The 18,674-nt window shown below is 44.1% G+C and overlaps 1 protein-coding gene across 1 annotated transcript in view; it reads right to left on the bottom strand.

The window, feature by feature from the left end:
* ADAM12 (ADAM metallopeptidase domain 12) overlaps window positions 1-18,674 on the bottom strand; it is a 382,360-nt gene that overhangs the window by 11,026 nt on the left and 352,660 nt on the right. Inside the window, exons 20-21 of the mRNA XM_081533255.1 lie at window positions 17,976-18,084; window positions 15,020-15,199 (exon numbers count right to left, since the gene is read on the bottom strand). Coding sequence (XP_081389381.1) covers window positions 15,020-15,199; window positions 17,976-18,084 — 289 coding nt within the window. The remainder of the gene's footprint in view (window positions 1-15,019; window positions 15,200-17,975; window positions 18,085-18,674) is intronic.

Raw genomic sequence — 18,674 nt, 5'->3', positions numbered from 1 at the left:
GACAGCAAGGAGATCAAATCAGTCCATCCTAAAGGAGATCAACCCTGAATATTCATTGGAAGGACTGGTGCTGAAGCTGAAGCTCCAATACTTTGGCCACCTGATGTGAAAAGCTGACTCGCTGGAAAAGACCCTGATGCTGGGAAAGACTGAAGGCAGGAGGAGAAGAGGGTGACAGAAGATGAGATGGTTGGATGGCATCACTGACTCAATGGACATGGGTTTGAACAACACTATCCAGGAGATAGTGAAGGACAGGGAAGCCTGGTGTGCTGCAGTCCAAGGGGTCACAAAGAGTCAGGCATGACTGAGCGACTGAACAACAACAATAACATCAGAAATAAGATACAACTCTTTAAAGCTACTGGACTTCCAAGGATACAGAATCATGTCACTTACAAGGAAAAAAGATAAGCCAGCTTCTGATTTCTTCACAGCAGATAGAGGAAGCATGCATAGAAGAGTTTCAAGGAAGGAAAAGTGTGATCCATTAATTTTATGCCTAAAACATCATTGAAAAAGTAAAGCAACAGCCAGATGTCTTTGAACGTGCAAAAATTCAGAGAAAATGCGTCCCAAGAGTTCTTCTAGAAGAAATTCTGAAAGTCCAACAGAATGGACTTCAGCCGGACAGGAAAAGGATGGCTCAGTGGCAAAAAGATCGAGCACTAAATCACTTCAATGTAGACCTCAGGCTAACACAATTGTGGGAATTATGGCTACAGAACAGAAAGTAGATGTTACAAGCTATAATACAGACAGTTCTGTAAGATAGACATTACAGAACGAACCATTTCTAGATGCATGATGGGCTGGGTTATTTTGACCTCCCTTCTCTCTATAATTGTTGGATAGAATGTATTTAAACTTTTTTTCTTAAAAGTATCAAGAGCTACAAGATGGTAAGATGTTATCAGTCCAGCATCTAAGTGAGAGGAGAAGCCCAGAGGGGCAGTGTAGGCATCTGCCCAGCTAGGGAAACCTGGGGTTTGGTTCTGATATCCTTTTAAGGTGAGGGATGCAGGGGTTAAAGGTCTGCGCCAGTCCCAGTTCTCCTTCCGACCTCCTCTCGATCAAGCTGGGCTCTGCAGAAGACTATACCCCAGGGTTAGAATCTTCCAGAAATCAACACTTATCACTGTCCACCCTTAGCAGACTGCAGGGACAGTTCCCTTATCCCTAGCTAGACTGCAGGGAGAGTTCCCTTGGTGCTGGGCAGACCGACCTGTAACCACAAACTGCCCTTTCTGACCAGGAGCTGACGTCACATCACGCATCACCTGGGTGGCATCACCTGGTGACGCAGCCCTGAGTCATTTCACTGGGCCTTAAACTGGTGCTGCCCTGCCACCTGACAGACATAAACACACCCTCTCTGGGGGGAACAGCCTTCGTCCTAGACCTGCAAGAGTTCCCAGAGAACTTTCCAGTGAAGTAAGCTCACAGGAAATGACCAGGAAGCAAGGAATCATGAGAGACAGAGAGAGAGAGAGAGAGAGAGGGAGGGATAAAACCTCAGCAGTAACACACCGAAAGATTTTGGATTTGGAAATTATTGGAGTAAACATTCTTATGATAAAAAATAAAAGACAAGCCTCATATCTGAGTAAGAACCAAAGAGAACATCCAGAAACAAAAAGCAAAACACAGACAAGTACATATTTTGTTATGCTCAGTTTGATACCATTTATATACGCTGAAAAACAAAATACTAGTCATATATATTATTCATGGATATCTACTTACTAAAAGTATATGAAAAGTACTGGAGGAGGGCATGGCAGCCCACTCCAGTATTCTTGCCTGGTGAACCCCAGAGACAGCGGAGCCTGGGGGGCTGCAGCCCACGGGGGCCCAAAGAGTCAGACACGACTGAAGCAACTTAGCAAGCACAGACACACAGAAAATCAACACCAGACTTAGGCCAGAGCTTGTATCTGGAGTGGGCTGAAGCAGTCTATAGTATTTAATATTTCCTTTTCTAATAAATATATGCATATATCTGAAAGTTAAATAGTTGTATACCTAGAGAAACAGGTGACAATGGTTATTTCTATGCTGTATAAATATGGGTGAATTTTGGATCATTTTTACATTTACATATTTTTAAGTACAGGTGTTCCCCAATTTTCAAAAGTTTGCTTGACCCTCACTTTTATGAAAGACCTACATTAGTACCTGTTTTCACTAACCGACAGAAATCTGAAGAGGAGCTTTGCTTTCACACAAAAAGGCAAAAAGCCAGCTTTCAGCATTTTGGGGGGCAACAGCCATTGAGCAGAGGGAGTGGCACCACCAAGCAGCTGCCCCAGGAACCACACTCAGCGTGCCCGCCAGAGCTCTGAACCCTGTCCGGGAGCATCTGTGCTTTCTCTCGATTTGCATCCCTTAACAAGATGTGTCCTAAGGCAATTGCTTCTTTACCTTATGCCATTTTGGCTTATGAAAGGTTTCATAGAAATGCTGTGCTTTTAGACAGTAGGGAAATCTGTTTAAAATATTAACAAAAACAGAATAAGTTTCACTATCTGGGCCAAAGGAGAAAACAAAAGAGAAAACATAGACTGTCTTAAAATTATAAACATGGAAAACACAAAAATGAGAACAGGCACAGATAAAGCAGTGTTTGGGAAACTTCTAGGTTTACATGCTATGTAATCAAATATGAATATAAATGAAATAATGATCTAAGAAGTTAGAGAAAAATCAACCTAAGTACAAAAGAAAAATGGAAGCGATAAAGATAAAAGCAGAATAAAAAGTAAAATAAAAGTTACTCTCATTTAGCAAAGACATTACAGACATCCTAATAAAGTTATATGTTTTCATTTAATTATCACAAAGTCCAATGAGAGAGATATTATCTCAAATTTGTAGAGAGGAGATGAAAGTAATGTTTCTGTGGTCTAATGGCAGTAAAAGGAAAATTATATATAACATCTAGGACTGGTTCCCTGGGGGTGGTGGAGTGGAGGAGAATGTGCGAGTTGGACCATAAAGAAGGTTGAGCGCCAAAGAATTGATGCTTTCAACTTGTGCTGGAGAAGACTCTTGAGAGTCCCTCAGACAGCAGGGAGATCAAAGCAGTTAATCCTAAAGGAAATCAACCTTGAACATTCCTTGGAAGAACTGATGCTGAAGCTCCAATATTTTGGCTACCTGATGTGAAGAACTGACTCATTGGAAAAGACCCTGATGCTGGGAAAGATTGAAGGCAGGAGGAGAAGGGGGTGGTAGAGGATGAGATGGTTGGGTGGCATCACCAACTCAATGGACATGAGTTTGAGCAAACTCTGGGAGATGGTGATGGACAGGAAAGCCTGGTTTGCTGCAGTCCATGGGGTTGCAAAGAGTCGGACATGATTTAGAGACTGAACAACAACGAAGAATGGAGGAGGAACCAGATAAATTTAGTATAGAAAAGATAAGCCAATAAAGGACAAATAAATACACAAACACAATGAACAATGCTAAGGATTAGTCAGGAGGTTATCTAGAAAAATAAAGTTGGATTCCTGCTTCATTTTAAACACTCAATAGCAGATGGATCAAATACTTAAATGTGAAAAAAAGATCATGAAGCTATTTGAAAAACATGTTTGTAATCTTTGGGTAGACAAACCTCTTTAACAATAAAAAGTGACAAAAGAGGTGACAAAGCAGTTTACGAACAAGGGAAAACACAAACGGATTTTAAACCTGTGAAAAGATCCCCCATCTCATATATAGGAAGAAAAACATGTGGATTTTTTTTTCAACCTATCATATTGGCAAAGATAAGAAAAATCTCTGCACGCACTGCATTGATGAAGACTTGGGGAACAGAAATAGGGATGCATCTTTTAGAGGCATTTCTGCCTCATGTATCAAGTTTCTAAATGCATATGGCCTTTGATCAGCAATTGTGCTCCCAGAACTTTGTCCCACATCCATTGTCATGCATGGGCTCAAGGTGCCTGGGCAAGAATATGCCTGTTCGAAGTATCAAATGATGAAACCACCCATGTGGCCATCAGTAAAGGACAGGTTAAAGAATTTACAGTGTGGTCCTACCATGAAATACTACACAGCCAGTGAAGAGGATTAGGTCGATCTGGAATAACCAAAGTGGAAAGAAGTACCAGGTGTGCCGCCATTTGATTTCAAAATTAGGATCCAAGGTTTGAAATAAGAGCGATAACAAGGTGATGGTTGCTGAAGATGGGGGATGGGTAGAGAGGTTTCACTGTACCTTTTAATATCGAGTGCTTGAAAATCTCCATAACCTCTCACTCTGCAGAGAGAGACAGGTGGAAGAAACTTTTCCCTGTATTCTAAATTACATTTTACAAAAACCTAGTGTCAATGATTGCCTTTGGGAAGTAAGCCTGGTGAAAGAGGTGGGAGGGAGATTGTTTTCCAAATAACCCTTTACACTGTTGGAATTTTTACTTACAGGCATCCATTGCCATTACAATATAAAGGTAAAGTGTCAGGCATCCATTTTTTTCATGTACAATTTGGGTGTTTACAGTAATAGAAGTGAGTGGAAAACAAACACTCCTTTGAATACTGCAATCAGTTGAATGGCTTCCTTCTGAAGTTATTTCTCTCCAGGGAGATAAAGGTACTTCCACATCCGATGGGTTTGTCATGTGAATATTAGTGTATGATGTGCTTGGTCGCTTAGCCATGCCTGACTCTTTGCAGCCCCATGGACTGTAGCCCGCCAGGCTCTTCTCTCCATGGGATTCTCCAGGCAAGAATACTGGAGTGGGTTGCCATTTCCTCCTCCAGGGGATCTTTCCACCCCAGGGCTCAAACCCCGAGTCTCTTGCATCTCCTGCACTGATTGGCAGATTCTTTTCCACTAGTGCCACCTGGGAAGCCTTGGTACATGATATGAAACTCCAAATATTTTAGCTGAAATTCCTGGAAGTCCTGGGTAGGCAAATGTGAGCAGGAGTCCCAAACCTTGGTAGCTATAATTTAAGAGTCTTATGCTCTACCGACTGAATTAGCTGGGCAGTAGCTACAGTTCAGATTTACAGGATGAAGTGACTAAGATCTTTACTCACCTATACCTCACTGGTTGGGTGGGCCCCGAGGGAGTATGTGATCCCGTGACAAGGCTTACTATTTACTATTGAGAATTCACATCAATTCAGTGCACTTCCTACATGTCTACTGTGTTCAAGGGGCTGGGCTTAGGTGTGCCTGAAAAGGAATAACCGTTATGCCTTCTGAAATGGAGCAGGCCAGGTGTCCAGGTAACTCCGCAGACTGAGGCGGCAGGTGAGTGAAGAGACCCCTGGGACGACTGCAGGAAGGCTCGGGAGGAGGGGATCTTGGGGGACATCTGGGTAAAAGGATGAAATCTGAGAAGCAGAGAGAAGACATGGAGGACGCTCCCCAGTTTTAGGTTTGCCTTCAGTAATACAAGTTTTTATAACGATCAGTTTTCTCATATTTCACCTCACTTCCTTGGGAATATATCCTGATGAATAGATTTCCTTTTCTCAGTATGTACTGGCATTTCTGACAAGCAAGGGTCTAGATCATCAGGCTTGCAAACTCTGTGAGTGCTGGTTTAAGTATCAGATGCCCACACAGATCAGAAGTGTGCAAGTCCTCATTCAAATTCATTCAGTTGCGAATTCGTTCTGTGGCAGACAGCTCTGAAAGTTTGGACTCAACCTCAGAGGGACTGGCCGGGACCTGATGGCTCTGAAATCGTGGTCTAAATTAGTTTTGCTCCTATTTGTATCCTTACAAAGCATTTATGAACGAATAGTTATTGCTTATAAGGAACAGCCCATGTTAATTGTTCATCACTCTTTGTGTGGGTTGGGGGCGGGAGGGCTCTTTGAAATAGCTCTCCCCGCTTCCCTCTGATGCTACTTACATGGAGTCTGATTGCTCTACCATCTTAGAAGAGATGTACAACATTGGCCAGCCTTGTTTTACAAAATACAGTGCGTTGTATGTTCTACAGACACAGATAAGGTGTGGAGGAGGAGAAATGTCATGTCAGAGACTCTACAGAAAATCTCACCTCTATAGACAGTGCACGGAGGACCTTTCTCATGGACTCTATAAAGATGGTACTGATGAACCTATTTGCAGGGCCGCGATGGAGGGCAGACATAGAGAACAGACTTATGGAAACGGGTGGTGGGGTGGAGGAAGGAGAGGGTGAGACAAATGCAGAGAGTAACATGGAAGCATCTACACTCCATATGTAAAGTAGACGGCCAGCGGGAATCTGCTGTATGACTCGGGGACTCAAACTCGGGCTCTGTGACCACCTAGAGGGCTGGGACGGGGTGGGAGGTGGGAGGGGGGTTCAAGAGGGAGGGGACGCATGTACACCTCTGGCTGATTTACGTTGCTGTATGGCAGAAATGAAGCCAAAATTGTAATTAAAAATACATTAAAAAAAGATGCCATGAGTATCTGGAATGCAACACATCTACTGTTATGTTTCTGAACAAGGGCTGGTTCTAAGAAAGACCAATTAAGACAAATGGCTGGAGCTGATACTATTATAAGCAAAAGCAAAGAGAAATGCAAGTCTCTCTTGTTATTGTATGAGGCTTTGCAGGATGCGAGAAATTTCCCCCGTCCCACCCCATCACCTTTATCTGTGGCAAAAATGGGGAAAAGGAACCCAAGATCGCCGAGGCAGCCGGTGATCTCAGACTCGCTCACCGTCACCGTGTTCCTGCAGTTTCTTCCTTCTACACCCCCCTCTCTCTCCGCCTGTTTGTGCAGCCATTTTAAGACTGCAGCCTTGATCTCCACCTCTGGGGGTCTTGCTATTTGGCCTCACGTTGCCTCATGTTTCCTCCTCTTGGAAACGGGGCTCTTGGTGGTGTCTGCCTCCTAGGCTCCTTGAGGTGGTTAGAAACGCCTGCAAAGCACTTAGCCTGGGAGCACTAGCCACATAACTGGTGCTCAACACATGCTTGCTGTTTTATAACAACTCAAAACACAACTGAGACACTCCTTACCCTAAAACACTTGGGATAATAACTCAAACAGGCATACACACACATGCAATTATAGACCATTTGGTTATAAGAATAAAAATAGGAATTCGTCCTGCTTTTGCTGGAATTTCTGCAGCACAGAAACCCAATCTACAGGGTTGGTAGATATTCTCATAAGCCCATCTGCTGTCTCAAGAAGGGACTTTAATTCAGCAAAAATCAATCTAAGAGATAGGTTCAGTTGCTTTTCTTTTTTTTGGCTTCCTATTGTTCTAGTAAAGCTAATCTAACTGGAAAAACAACTTTAGCCAGTCAGGTCAGTAGCATTACTCACTGATAAGAGTCTACGGAGGAAAACCACTTCCTAACTTTTCCCAGGAAACGAAGGGCTTAAAAAAAAAAACAATCCAAGTAGGGTCACACATCAGCATGTACAGTTCAAATGCCGTTTTATGGAGCAAACCTTAAAAAAATTACAGGTAAGTGCTAAGTGACGCTTTCATGAGGTTTTCACTCGTTTGAAGGATGGCCCGTTTATGGATTGAAGGTGTCACTTATACTCCCATTAGAATCACGGCACATTGCAGTCTGACGGCAGGAAATTGCGTTTCAATCTACTTCTTAGCACAGACTTCTCTCGACATAATTCTGTGAGCGGAGAAATCTATTTCTTAGATGTGACATTGAACGTGCTCTTATTTAAACTCTAGATGAATGAATTAAGCCTATTAGTCACAATAAAGTGCATAAAGGATTTCAGTTTGCCACATCCTAGAAATCTAATGAAACTCCAGAGTTTGCCCCCAGCCCTTTCCTCGTCTCAGCGGGGAACACATTTAGGCCCGCTGGGAGTTTGGCAGGGAAGACAACCCCGAGTGTCGTCACACCTCCTGGTCTCTCGAGCCACACTTAGTTTTTAAATTCATCTTTAGTGACTTGAGACCCTCTCTTGTGATGGTACGACACTCCACCCACGCCCAGAGCTTCCTTAGGGCCCCTGGGTGGCGTCTGTGTCAGGGGCATTGCGCCCACCGCCTCCCACCCTGGGCTCCTCCAGGCTGGATCCTCTCCCAGCAGCTCAGGACGGAGCCTGTAGACTTGCCCCTGGTGTAACCACAGCCTCTCCTTCATCTGCCGACCAACCTGAGACCCACACCAGGCTGCAGTGGTGAGCGCCCCGCGCTGAGGTTTCAGGATGAAAGGGAATCGGCAAGCAGAAAAGGAAAACGTAAAACCCCATGTCAGATGTTACTTCTCCTGGAGTCACTGGCTCACCAGGGGCCTCTCGGGGGCCCCCTTCCCTCGTGGATGTCAAGTCAGTTGACTTTACGGATGACGTCTGGGGTCAGGGCAGGGAATCCTTTCATGCTACAAAGCGCAGCTCGTGAGCTCACGGACGCTGTCTCTCCCCCTGCCTGGGTGTCAGAGCTCAAGCCTGCTGCCTGAAGACACACTTCCAGAATTCCGCCCAGGACACATGCTCGGAGTGTGTGTGTGTTTTCTCCTCTTTAATGTATGTTACTTAAACATGATCGTATGGTAATGGATTTTTCTGGGGTGCAAGGTTGTATGTTTTTGAACACTTTTGTAATCCAGAGGGAAAAAACCACCTAAAATATCTTAAGATTAACCATCATTGAAGGAGGAAACAGAACAGGCTCCGTCTTGAAAGCAGGACTCCATCTTGGGCTGGACTGCGGACTTTGAGCTATATGCCCAGTATCTATGGAAACGACATACCAACTGGAAAACCAGGCCCCCTGGATGGAAGAGCTCATACCTAGACTCTCTGTTACCTAAAAGAATATCCTAATTATCTGTGTAACCAAATAGAATCATAAATTCTACTATGCATATTGGGGTATGACCATAGGCCTATTGATAACTGTCCACTGTTAACTACCTAGGCTTAAGGCATCTGAATCACAGGTTAACTTTGATTGTATCTTTCTTTTCCTTTGTTCAGACTAGTTTCAGGGAATTTGGGGAGGTGGGTTTGGGCACGTACACTTGGGCTATATAAGGTTTTCACAAAAACTGGTTGGGGTCCTTGGCTAAGAGGAGACTCTGCCTTGGGCCCACCGGTGTAATAAACTGCACTCCACTATCTGCATTGGCCTTCTGAGTGAGTTTGTTTCCCGGAACACGTGGCTACAACATCATCAGAAAGCCGCCCCGAACCCTCTGGGATCCTTTGGTAGCCAGTCCTGAACTTGCCCTGTTTTTCTTTCCTCCTTTTTTCTCTTCCAGAGTCTGAGATGAACACTCCATGCAGGGCTGTCCCTGGGCCCTCTGAAGTGGTCTGTGAGCTGGCACTGGACACGGGTGTGTCTGATCTCCTCACTGACGTGCCTGCTCCGGGTGACTTGTGAACATCATATGCCAGGCAGAGCAGGGCCAGGACTGCGCCAGGCAGAACAACAGTATTCTATCAGCCTCCCTGCCTGCGCACAGTTGTACGTGACCACACGCCCCTGTGTGTGACTTCTTATTTTTTTTCCATCATTTTTCTAGCCTTTTCTCAAGCCCACACTTTGCCTTTCATGTTGAGGCTGTGTTTCGGGAGAACTTGGCAGCAGTCAGCTAAAAGCCAGATGAATACAGTGAATGCTTTTCCCCTCAAAGAGCTGACGGGATGAAAAGGAAATGAAAGTTCGCTTCCCCCATCAAGGCCGAGGAGTTCGTTTGAGAAGCTTGAGTTGCAAGGCTCATTTCCCTGAGAAGGAAATGGTCGCCCAGAAAGGCCCATCTGTGGACAAGAGAAGAGACTTGATTCAATTGTCCTTGGTTTTTAAAGATCGCACAGAACGCTTGATGGCAAGATCGAGCATTTTCTGTAAAGAACTAACTCACCCTTCGGACGTGAGGTTGACCACTATCGTGGTGTTTATGAAGGTGTTTTCCTTCCGGAAAGAGTAGATGGTAAACCTGGATGGGCAAGGCAGGGCTAGCCACTGAGCGTGTGTCTGCCGTGTCCTGGGGGACAGGGCACGGGTAGCGCTAAAGTGCCAAGTGTTAGTGGATGCGATCTGCGCCGCCAAACAAGAACCACCTCCAAGAGGCATCACACCTGCAGGGGATTAATGCCAGTCCCCTCGGTGTAATGAGAAAGTGCGAGCCTAATCCAGATCATATGTCTCAGAAAAGCTCCAGACAGACCCCAGCCTGGAGTGAGAAATGTGGATTTTTCAGTTACTAATGTTTAAAGGGTAACATTTCCTTAGTTTCATAAAACAGAATGAAGGCCTTTTTTTGAGGCCTGCTTTAAAGGAAATCTTGAAGGCATCATCACTTCTGTAGGCACTCACTGCTGGTAGGAAAAAAAGACACCAGCAAGTAGAAATATCTTTTCTTGCTAGTGAGAGTCCCAGTGTCACATGGTACACAGGTGAGCTACTTAAAGGGAGGCAGGCAAAGCCTTAGGACAAGAGAATCCTTGGAGAAGAGGCTGATGGGCTCTGTGAATTTCTGAAATTTGCATTTGAAGTATTGCGTATGGGTGCATTTTAGAGGGTTCATAGCCTTATCAGATTCTCGAAAAAATCCATATGCCCAGAGAAGTTTAGAAAGTACTCATCCCTTCCACTAATGTAAATTCAAGACAGGTTCAAAAAATGAATGTAAAATTACCATCAACAGGCAACAAAATAAACAAGAAGTTACAGGTGGATCTTGATTGATTGAAATGGGAGAGGACTTTGTAAGCACAAAAGGAATAGGAGGATTCACCAAGGATTAATAAATACTTAAAACTGGAATTTTTATGCCAAAAAAAAAAACAGCATAAATAAAAGTGAAAGGCAAACTAGGGAGATGTTTACAGTAAATTACTGGAAATGGGTAAGGATTCTTAACCTATTAAGAAAATGAACTCAAACAAATAAGGAAGAAAAACTCTCTAATAGAGAAAAACAGGCAAAGCATGGGAACAGACAATTCACAGAACAAATACAGTTAATAGCAGCTGTGTGCTGGAGCTGGCCGCTACCAGCACATACCAGCTTATTCTCTGCTCCTGATTCAGACATCACCTCAATAACCTGAAATTGATCATGGTGGAGTTTTTACAGCAGAGAAATCACCTACAAATCAAGGAGCCTTTTTTTTTTTTTTGGACAGTCAATTTACCAGCACACTTTGTTAATAGATATACAAAAAGCAGTTCAAGTATACCGGCAGTCAAAGAAATGCAGAGAGAAATGAGGTCTGGACGAGATAAAATAAGCACATTTCACCCTATTCCTCTTGCAAATTACAACATAAAAGTCTAGAGAAAATCCATAAAGCAACCGACAGATACTCTGAAAGATGGAGAAAAGTAAATGGACTGGCTAGGGACCTCAGAGGGCTTCCCAGGTGGCTCAGTGGTAAAGAACCTGCCTGCCAATGCAGGAGACACAGGAGATGCAAGTTAGATCCCTGGGTCGGGAAGATCCCTTGGAGTAGGGGCATGGCAACCCACCCCAGTATTCTTGCCTGGAGAACCCCGTGGACAGAGGAGCCTGGCAGGCTACCGTCCATGGGGTCACAGAGAGTCACACACGACTTAGTGGCTAAACAACAACAGGGATCTCAGAACTCAAGGAACTGCCCAGTAGTGAGTCCTTGTTTTCTCTGTTTCCCCCTTCTTTATATCTTGGCCCGGGCTCTGGAGAGGTGCTCCCCCAATCTGAAAATGCCTATAGCATCAGACTGAAAAAAAGAAAAAAGGCCTGAGGAGAGCCTATCTTTAGCTAAAAGAACAGGAGAAGCATGAGCCAGTAAGAGATACATTTTGGCCATAGCTGACCTAATTCTACCTCCAGGTGAAACTAGAAAGAAGCCCTGCCCTGCTGTCCCCACTGGGTACCACATCCTGGACACGGCCCAGCCCTGCTGTCCATCCCTCTCTACAGCAACAGGCCTCATCTCTTCCCTGGAGCAAAGCCTGTGGATGGAACTTTCCAATGGATTTGTCATCACCACAAAGACCAGAAGGAAGCGGGGCAACATTTTTCACATCTTGAAAGAAGAAAACAAGTTAACCCAGAATTCTATATCCATGGAAAATATTTTTTAGTCATGAAAGTGAAACAGACACATCCAGAGGAAGGAAAACTAAGAGAATTTTTCACCAGCAGACCTGCTTTAACAGAATAAAAGAAATTTTTTTCATATAAGAAGGAAATGATAACAGAGAGAAACCTGGAACATCAGAAGTGAAGAACAGGAGGAGGGACGATATGAGTAGGTACTGTAAACCATTCATCTTAAGTTTAAAAAATGATGCTTGGTGGTTAAAAGCAGAAATGACAACATCTAAACTGGTCTCACTACATAAAGGTAACACTGAAGGCATCCATATCATAAAGGGAGAGGAATAAAGAGATGGAAAAGATGATAAAGCTTACCTTCCACTTGAAGTGATAAAATATTGATACTGGTAGACTGTGATACATTATGCACATACAATGTAATCTTTAGAGCAGCAGTTTTCAATTAGGAGTGATTTTGTCTCCTAGGAGACATCTGGCAATGTTTAGAGGTACGCTTACACATGCTACTGCCATCTACAGTTGGTAGAAACCAAGATGTTGCTAAACATTCTATGATACACAGGACAGTCAGATACAACAGAGAGTCATCCAGCCCAAAATGTCAACGATGCTGAGGCTGAGAAACTCTGCCCTAAGTAAGCCAGACAAAAATGCACAGACAGACATATCTCATAAACACTATAGATGAATCAATATGGAACAGTGAAAAGTGTTTAACAAACCTACAGGAAGCCAGGAAAGAGGAGCATGATAAAAACATTAAAATGGTCGACTTCAGTTCTATTAATAATTATATTAAAAGTAAATGGTCTGTACACACCAGTTAAAAGCCAGTGACTGACAGAACGGATGAAAAATACGCGACCCAACTATATGCTGTTTCTCAGAAACTCATTTCAAGTAAAACGACATAAGTAAAAGGATGGAAAACACATGCTTTGCAAACCCCTATCAAAAGAAAACTGAGCAAATGTATTAATGTGAGATAAAACAGATTTTAGAACAAAGTCACCAGAGCCAAAGAAGGACTTTGTTGTTGTTGAGTTGCTAGGTCACATCCGACTCTTTTGTGACCCCACGGACTTTAGCCGGCCAGGCTCCTCTGTCCATGGGATTCTCCAGGCAAGAATACTGGAGTGGGTTGCCAGTTCCTTCTTCAGGGAATCTTCCCAATCCAGGCATTGAACCCAAATCTACTGCCTCTCCTGCATTGGCAGGCAGATTCTTTACCACTGAGCTACCAGGGAAGTCCAAAATGAAGGACGTTACATAATGATAAAAGGGTTAATTCACCAAGAAGACACAACAATCCAGATTGTTTTGTACCACAAACAACAGAGCTTCAAAACATAGGAAGTAAAAACTGATGGCCAAAAAAAGACGGATTTATAGTTGGAAACTTCAACATCCCTTTCAGTAATTTATAGAACTACTAGATGGAAAAAGGTATTTTATGTATCAAATGGGCAAAGCTTTGAAATATTAATATTTAATCAGTCCTGAATGTTCATTGGAAGGACTGATGTTGAAGCTGAAACTCCAAAACTTTGGCTACCTGATGCGAAGAGTTGGCTACCTGATGGAAAAGACCCCAATGCTGGGAAAGATTGAGGGCAGGAGGAGAAGGGTACGACAGAGGATGAGAGGGTTTGATGGCATCACCAAGTCAATGGGCATGAGTTTGAGTAGGCTCAGGGAGTTGGTGACGGACAGGGAGGCCTGGTGTGCCGCAGTCCACCGAGTTGCAAAGAGTCGGACACAACTGAGCAACTGCACTGAACTGAATATTAGCAAAGTCCTGGTGAGACAGATGCTCTGTACTAATATGGGAACATAAGTGCATGTCAGTATTGAAAAATATTTATATATATTAAGAGGCTTAAAATGGTTATACCACTTTCCTTACCAGTGATGTTTGTCTTTGTACTTTGCATTTGGTTTTTACTTGTGTGCTCACCTCAAGTTTCCTGTCATACAAGCAGAAACTGTTACTTCCAACAGCATAAAAATGAGATCATACACATAAAGTGTGTTATATACTCTTGCAACTGGTGTGCAGAAACTAAATCAGTGGTAAAGATTTTTGTAAATAATTTTTGAAGGTAAAAAATGGTAAGAAAGTATGCCCATTACCATTCCTATCTCGCAATGAGTCGGCTCTTTGCATCAGGTGGCCAAAGTATCAGGAATCTTATTGTATTTATTGTAAACATCTGTTTTATTGGCCAAGCCGAATTATTCACAGTGCCACCTGCCATTCTCCAAAACGTCGTAGCATATAGATCGGGGGTCCCCAACCTCTGGGATCTAATGCCTGATGATCTGAGGTGAAGGTGGTATGACAATAATAGAAATAAAGTGCACAATAAATGTAATGCACTTGAATCATTCGGAAACCATCCTCCCCACCCCTCATCCATGGAAAAACCATCTTCCGTGAAACCAGACCCTAGTGCCAAAAAGGTTGGAGACTGTTGGTATAGATGACAAGTTGAATGGGCACCCTCACTATTCTGAATAGAAAAGATAAAAATATTCCTAAGAGGACGTCCTTGGCAGTCCAGTGGTTAAGAATCCGCCTGCCAACGCGGGGACAAAGGTGTGATCCCTGGTCCGAGAAGATTCTGCATGCCTCAGAGCAACTAAGCCTGTGCATCACAACTACTGAGCCCACATCCTGGAGCCCATGCTCTGCAACAAGAGAGGCCATCACAATGAGAAGCCCGCACGCTGCAAAAGCCCACACGTAGCAATGAAGACCTAGTGCAACAAAAAATAAATAAACTAAAAAATATCCCTCAGAATAACCAAACTACACTGCACCACCACTATGCACCAAACAGTGTACTAAATGCTTTCCATGGATGATCTCATTTATCCACCTCAGGAGCTGAATTAACTCCGCTTTATACAGGCGCCGAGAACTTAGGCAACTTGTCCAAGTTCAGACACTAGCAAGCGGCAGAGCCTGGATTCCAAGCACCTCCATCAAGTTAAGAGCTGAGGGCGCACCTGGGCCTGCCTGAGTGCAGGGTTGGCCGGCAGGGGTCTGGCAGGGACGCAGGGCACACGAGGAGCCTGGTGCAGGGGTGGGAGCCCTCGCTGTGGAGAACTCGGCAGAGGGGCGTCGAGGGCTTTGAGGGGTCTGCTGATGTCCACGTGCTGACACGGCGGCAGTCTCCGGGTATTGTCCTGCGGGGTCAGAGCAAAGAGCCACGGTGTGATCATTACTGGGTAACCCCTGGAGGACACGCAGTGCTAACACCCCTGCTTAAGCTGCAGGGGGAAGGGGCTGGAGGAAGGGCGAGAAATCAAGGAGTTACAGGAAAGGGAATCTATTATTATTTATGTAAACGTCAGAATTCTAACAGAAGCACCCTTCTCCACCCTCAAATCTGAACCCATGGGGATTGATTTTCTTCTTAATTTTTAATTTCTTTATTGAGTATAGTTGCTTTTCAGTGTTGTGTTAGTGTCTACTGTACAGCAAAGTGAATCAGTTATATGTATACCTATATCCCCTCTTTTTTTTGAGATTTCCTTCCCATTTAGCTCTGGGATTGATTTCTATTTGAATTTTTAAAAACTGGATTAATTAATTAGCAGGTAGGTACAAGGCACCTCAGGAAGTGCCAACACGTATAAAGACACAGACCAGAAATTCAGGAAATTCCAAAGGACTTGTGCAAATGAGATGCAGTTCAATGTACACAGGGCTTGATGAGAACCGAGGAGGAGCACTGGGGTTTCTGGAAGCCAGGGGCAGAGGTCGGGGCTGGGGCTGGATCTGGGGGAACACTGCCTGCGTGGGGGCCTTGTTTGTAGCAACAGATGAGAACGGACGCAGTGTGAGCCTCACACACCCTGCCCTTCCCTGCCTCCCTCTTTTATTCCTTTTTCTCTAAAACAGCTTTATTGAGGTTTAATTGACTGTTAGTTGCAGTCAATATTTAAAACGTACATTTGGTAAATTTCACACCCATGAAACCATCACAATAAGCGAAACAATGAACATAACCATCGCCGTCATGGGTTATGTCTCATTTTCACTAGTCCTTTGACTTGTGAAGTCCTTCCCTCTCCTTTTCCCAGCAACTATTGATACAATTTTGGTCATTATAAATTAGTTTGAATTTTCTAGAATTTTTTATAAATAGAATCATTGTTTTTGGTCTGGCTTCTTTCACTAGGCATGATTATTTTGAGATGTATCCAAGATGTCATGTGTATCAATAGTTCATTTTGTCTTATTCTGAATAGCATCCCACTGTGTAAATATAACAAATTGTGTTTACCCTTCTATCTGTTGATTGGTATTTGGGTCATTTCTGGTTTTTGGTCCTTCAAAATAAAGCTGCATCTTTGACTCTTACAACTAAAGCTGTTTTTCCCTCATGTCCCATGGTTGGGGGTGGAAATGGCAATGCTTATTAGGAATGGCTTCTCTTTGGAACCCAACTCTCTATACTTTTTGAATTGAGGGAGATAAAACAGATTTTTTTTTTTTTTTGCTTACTGAATATCTGATAATGATTTGAAAAATCATTTGTCATTTATTGACACAAACACTGTTTCCTGCTACAATCTGGACTCTTGTTGAATGAGTTCAATATTCAGGAATTCTTGTAGATAAATCAGAAACACTTGGTGGGGGAAACTAAATATCAGAGTGAACACTAGTCAACATTCACCAGGGTAGTAGGAAAGTTAAGAGACAGCAGGGAGCGGGAGGCCCCTTAAGGATCCAGCTCTTTGAAGCTGTGAGTTGGACAGAGCTTCCACAGTCCGTAGTTGGAGCAAAATGGGCCCAACCAAGGGCTCAGGGTAACGCTTAGAAATACCCTGGGAGTAGCTCTTAGAAATACCCTCATTGTGATTCTTAGACATACCCTCAGTGTGACTCTTAGAAATACCCTGGGAGTAACTCTTAGAAATACCCTCAATGTGACTCTTAGAAATACCCTCAGGGTGACTCTTAGAAACACCCTGGGAGTAACTCTTAGAAATACCCTCAGTGTGACCCTTAGACATACCCTCAGTGTGACCCTTAGACATACCCTCAGTGTGACCCTTAGAAATACCCTCAGTGTGACCCTTAGAAATACCCTCAGGGAGACTCTTAGAAATACCCTCAGTGTGACCCTTAGAAATACCCTCAGTGTAACTCTTAGAAATACCCTCAGTGTGACCCTTAGACATACCCTCAGTGTGACTCTTAGAAATACCCTCAGTGTGACTCTTAGACATACCCTCAGTGTGACTCTTAGAAATACCCTCAGGGAGACTCTTAGAAATACCCTTGGTGTGACTCTTAGAAATACCCTGGGAGTAACTCTTAGAAATACCCTCAGTATAACTCTTAGAAATATTCTCAGTGTGATTCTTAGAAATACCCTGGGAGTAACTCTTAGAAATATCCTCATTGTGACTCTTAGACATATCCTGGGAGTAAGTAACTCTTAGAAATACCCTCAGTGCAACTCTTAGAAATACCCTCAGTGTAACTGTTAGAAATACCCTCAGTGTGACCCTTAGACATACCCTCAGTGTGACTCTTAGACATACCCTCAGTGTGACCCTTAGAAATACCCTGGGAGTAGCAGGGAGCCACAGAAGCCCCCCAAACCCAGTCAGTGGCACCTTCGCATCACAGCAGGGGTCAGTGTCAGGCCCTGGCCCAAGGGCAGGCCCAGCACCCCTCCCCCTCCCCCGTGGAGTCTGGCTGCCTGGGTGAAGGCGGGGTGATGACCGAGACCATGTCCCTCCGGGGATGAGGGCTCAGTGGAATCCGGCACCCTGAGCCTCTCCCAGCCCCAACCGTCATCTCGGGGAGCCTCTGTCGTCCCGAGGGTGCTGACCTGGCGCTTTTCAGGAAGGGTCTCGGGGTCGAGTCCTGCTCAATCTCTTGTTGAAAAACCCACGTGCTCACACACTCACTACTCACTTCTCGCATTTGTTGGAAACTCACCTTAGGTGTGCTGGAAGGTGGCGGCTTCCTCATCGGGCCTTTGCTGAGGGGGCTGAGGTGGGCCTGGCCGGGCTGGGAGCCCCTGGGGGGCCGGGAGGGGCGCACGCACCTGCAAGGCAAGGTGGGCTCACTGCGGGGCGCCGCAACCTCTGCCTGACCCGACTTTTCCTATTTGGTTCACAGCAACGCTCAAAACACAACTCACTTCTTTTAACTCAGTGTGGTAACCATGCCAGAGAAAAGATTTAATCTCTTGCAGGATTAAAATATAAATACTGAGTTCTTTCCCCCAAAGCCGTTATTCTGTTAAACTAGTTCTTGCAATGCATAGAAACACAGCTTTGTAACACCTGGGAGATTTTTTGCGTAAAGCTGGCATTTTAGCAACATCTTGGAATATATTTGGATCAAAAGCTACCCCAGCTGATAAAAATGTTTTAATACCCATGTCTTATAAAAATTACCAAGGTTAGGGTGGGGAAAAACACACCAGTGGAATTCATCAACACCCTGCTTATTTCTGTAATAAGCTGCGAATAGTTTGAGGGGAAAGTGAAGGGGGCAGTTGGTCTGGCAGAAATGTTAAAACATCAAACCAACAGAAAATCTGACCCCTTCTTTGCTAAAGAAACACAGTGATAAGCTGTTGGTCGCCTTCTTTCAAATGCCATTTCTTGAAAAGATGACCCCGACCCAGGG

This window comes from Giraffa tippelskirchi, chromosome 2, assembly GCF_054371585.1.
Source record: "Giraffa tippelskirchi isolate mGirTip1 chromosome 2, T2T-mGirTip1v1.2.pri, whole genome shotgun sequence".
Taxonomy (NCBI): Eukaryota; Metazoa; Chordata; class Mammalia; order Artiodactyla; family Giraffidae; genus Giraffa; species Giraffa tippelskirchi.
This window is presented reverse-complemented; position numbering and strand designations above follow the sequence as displayed.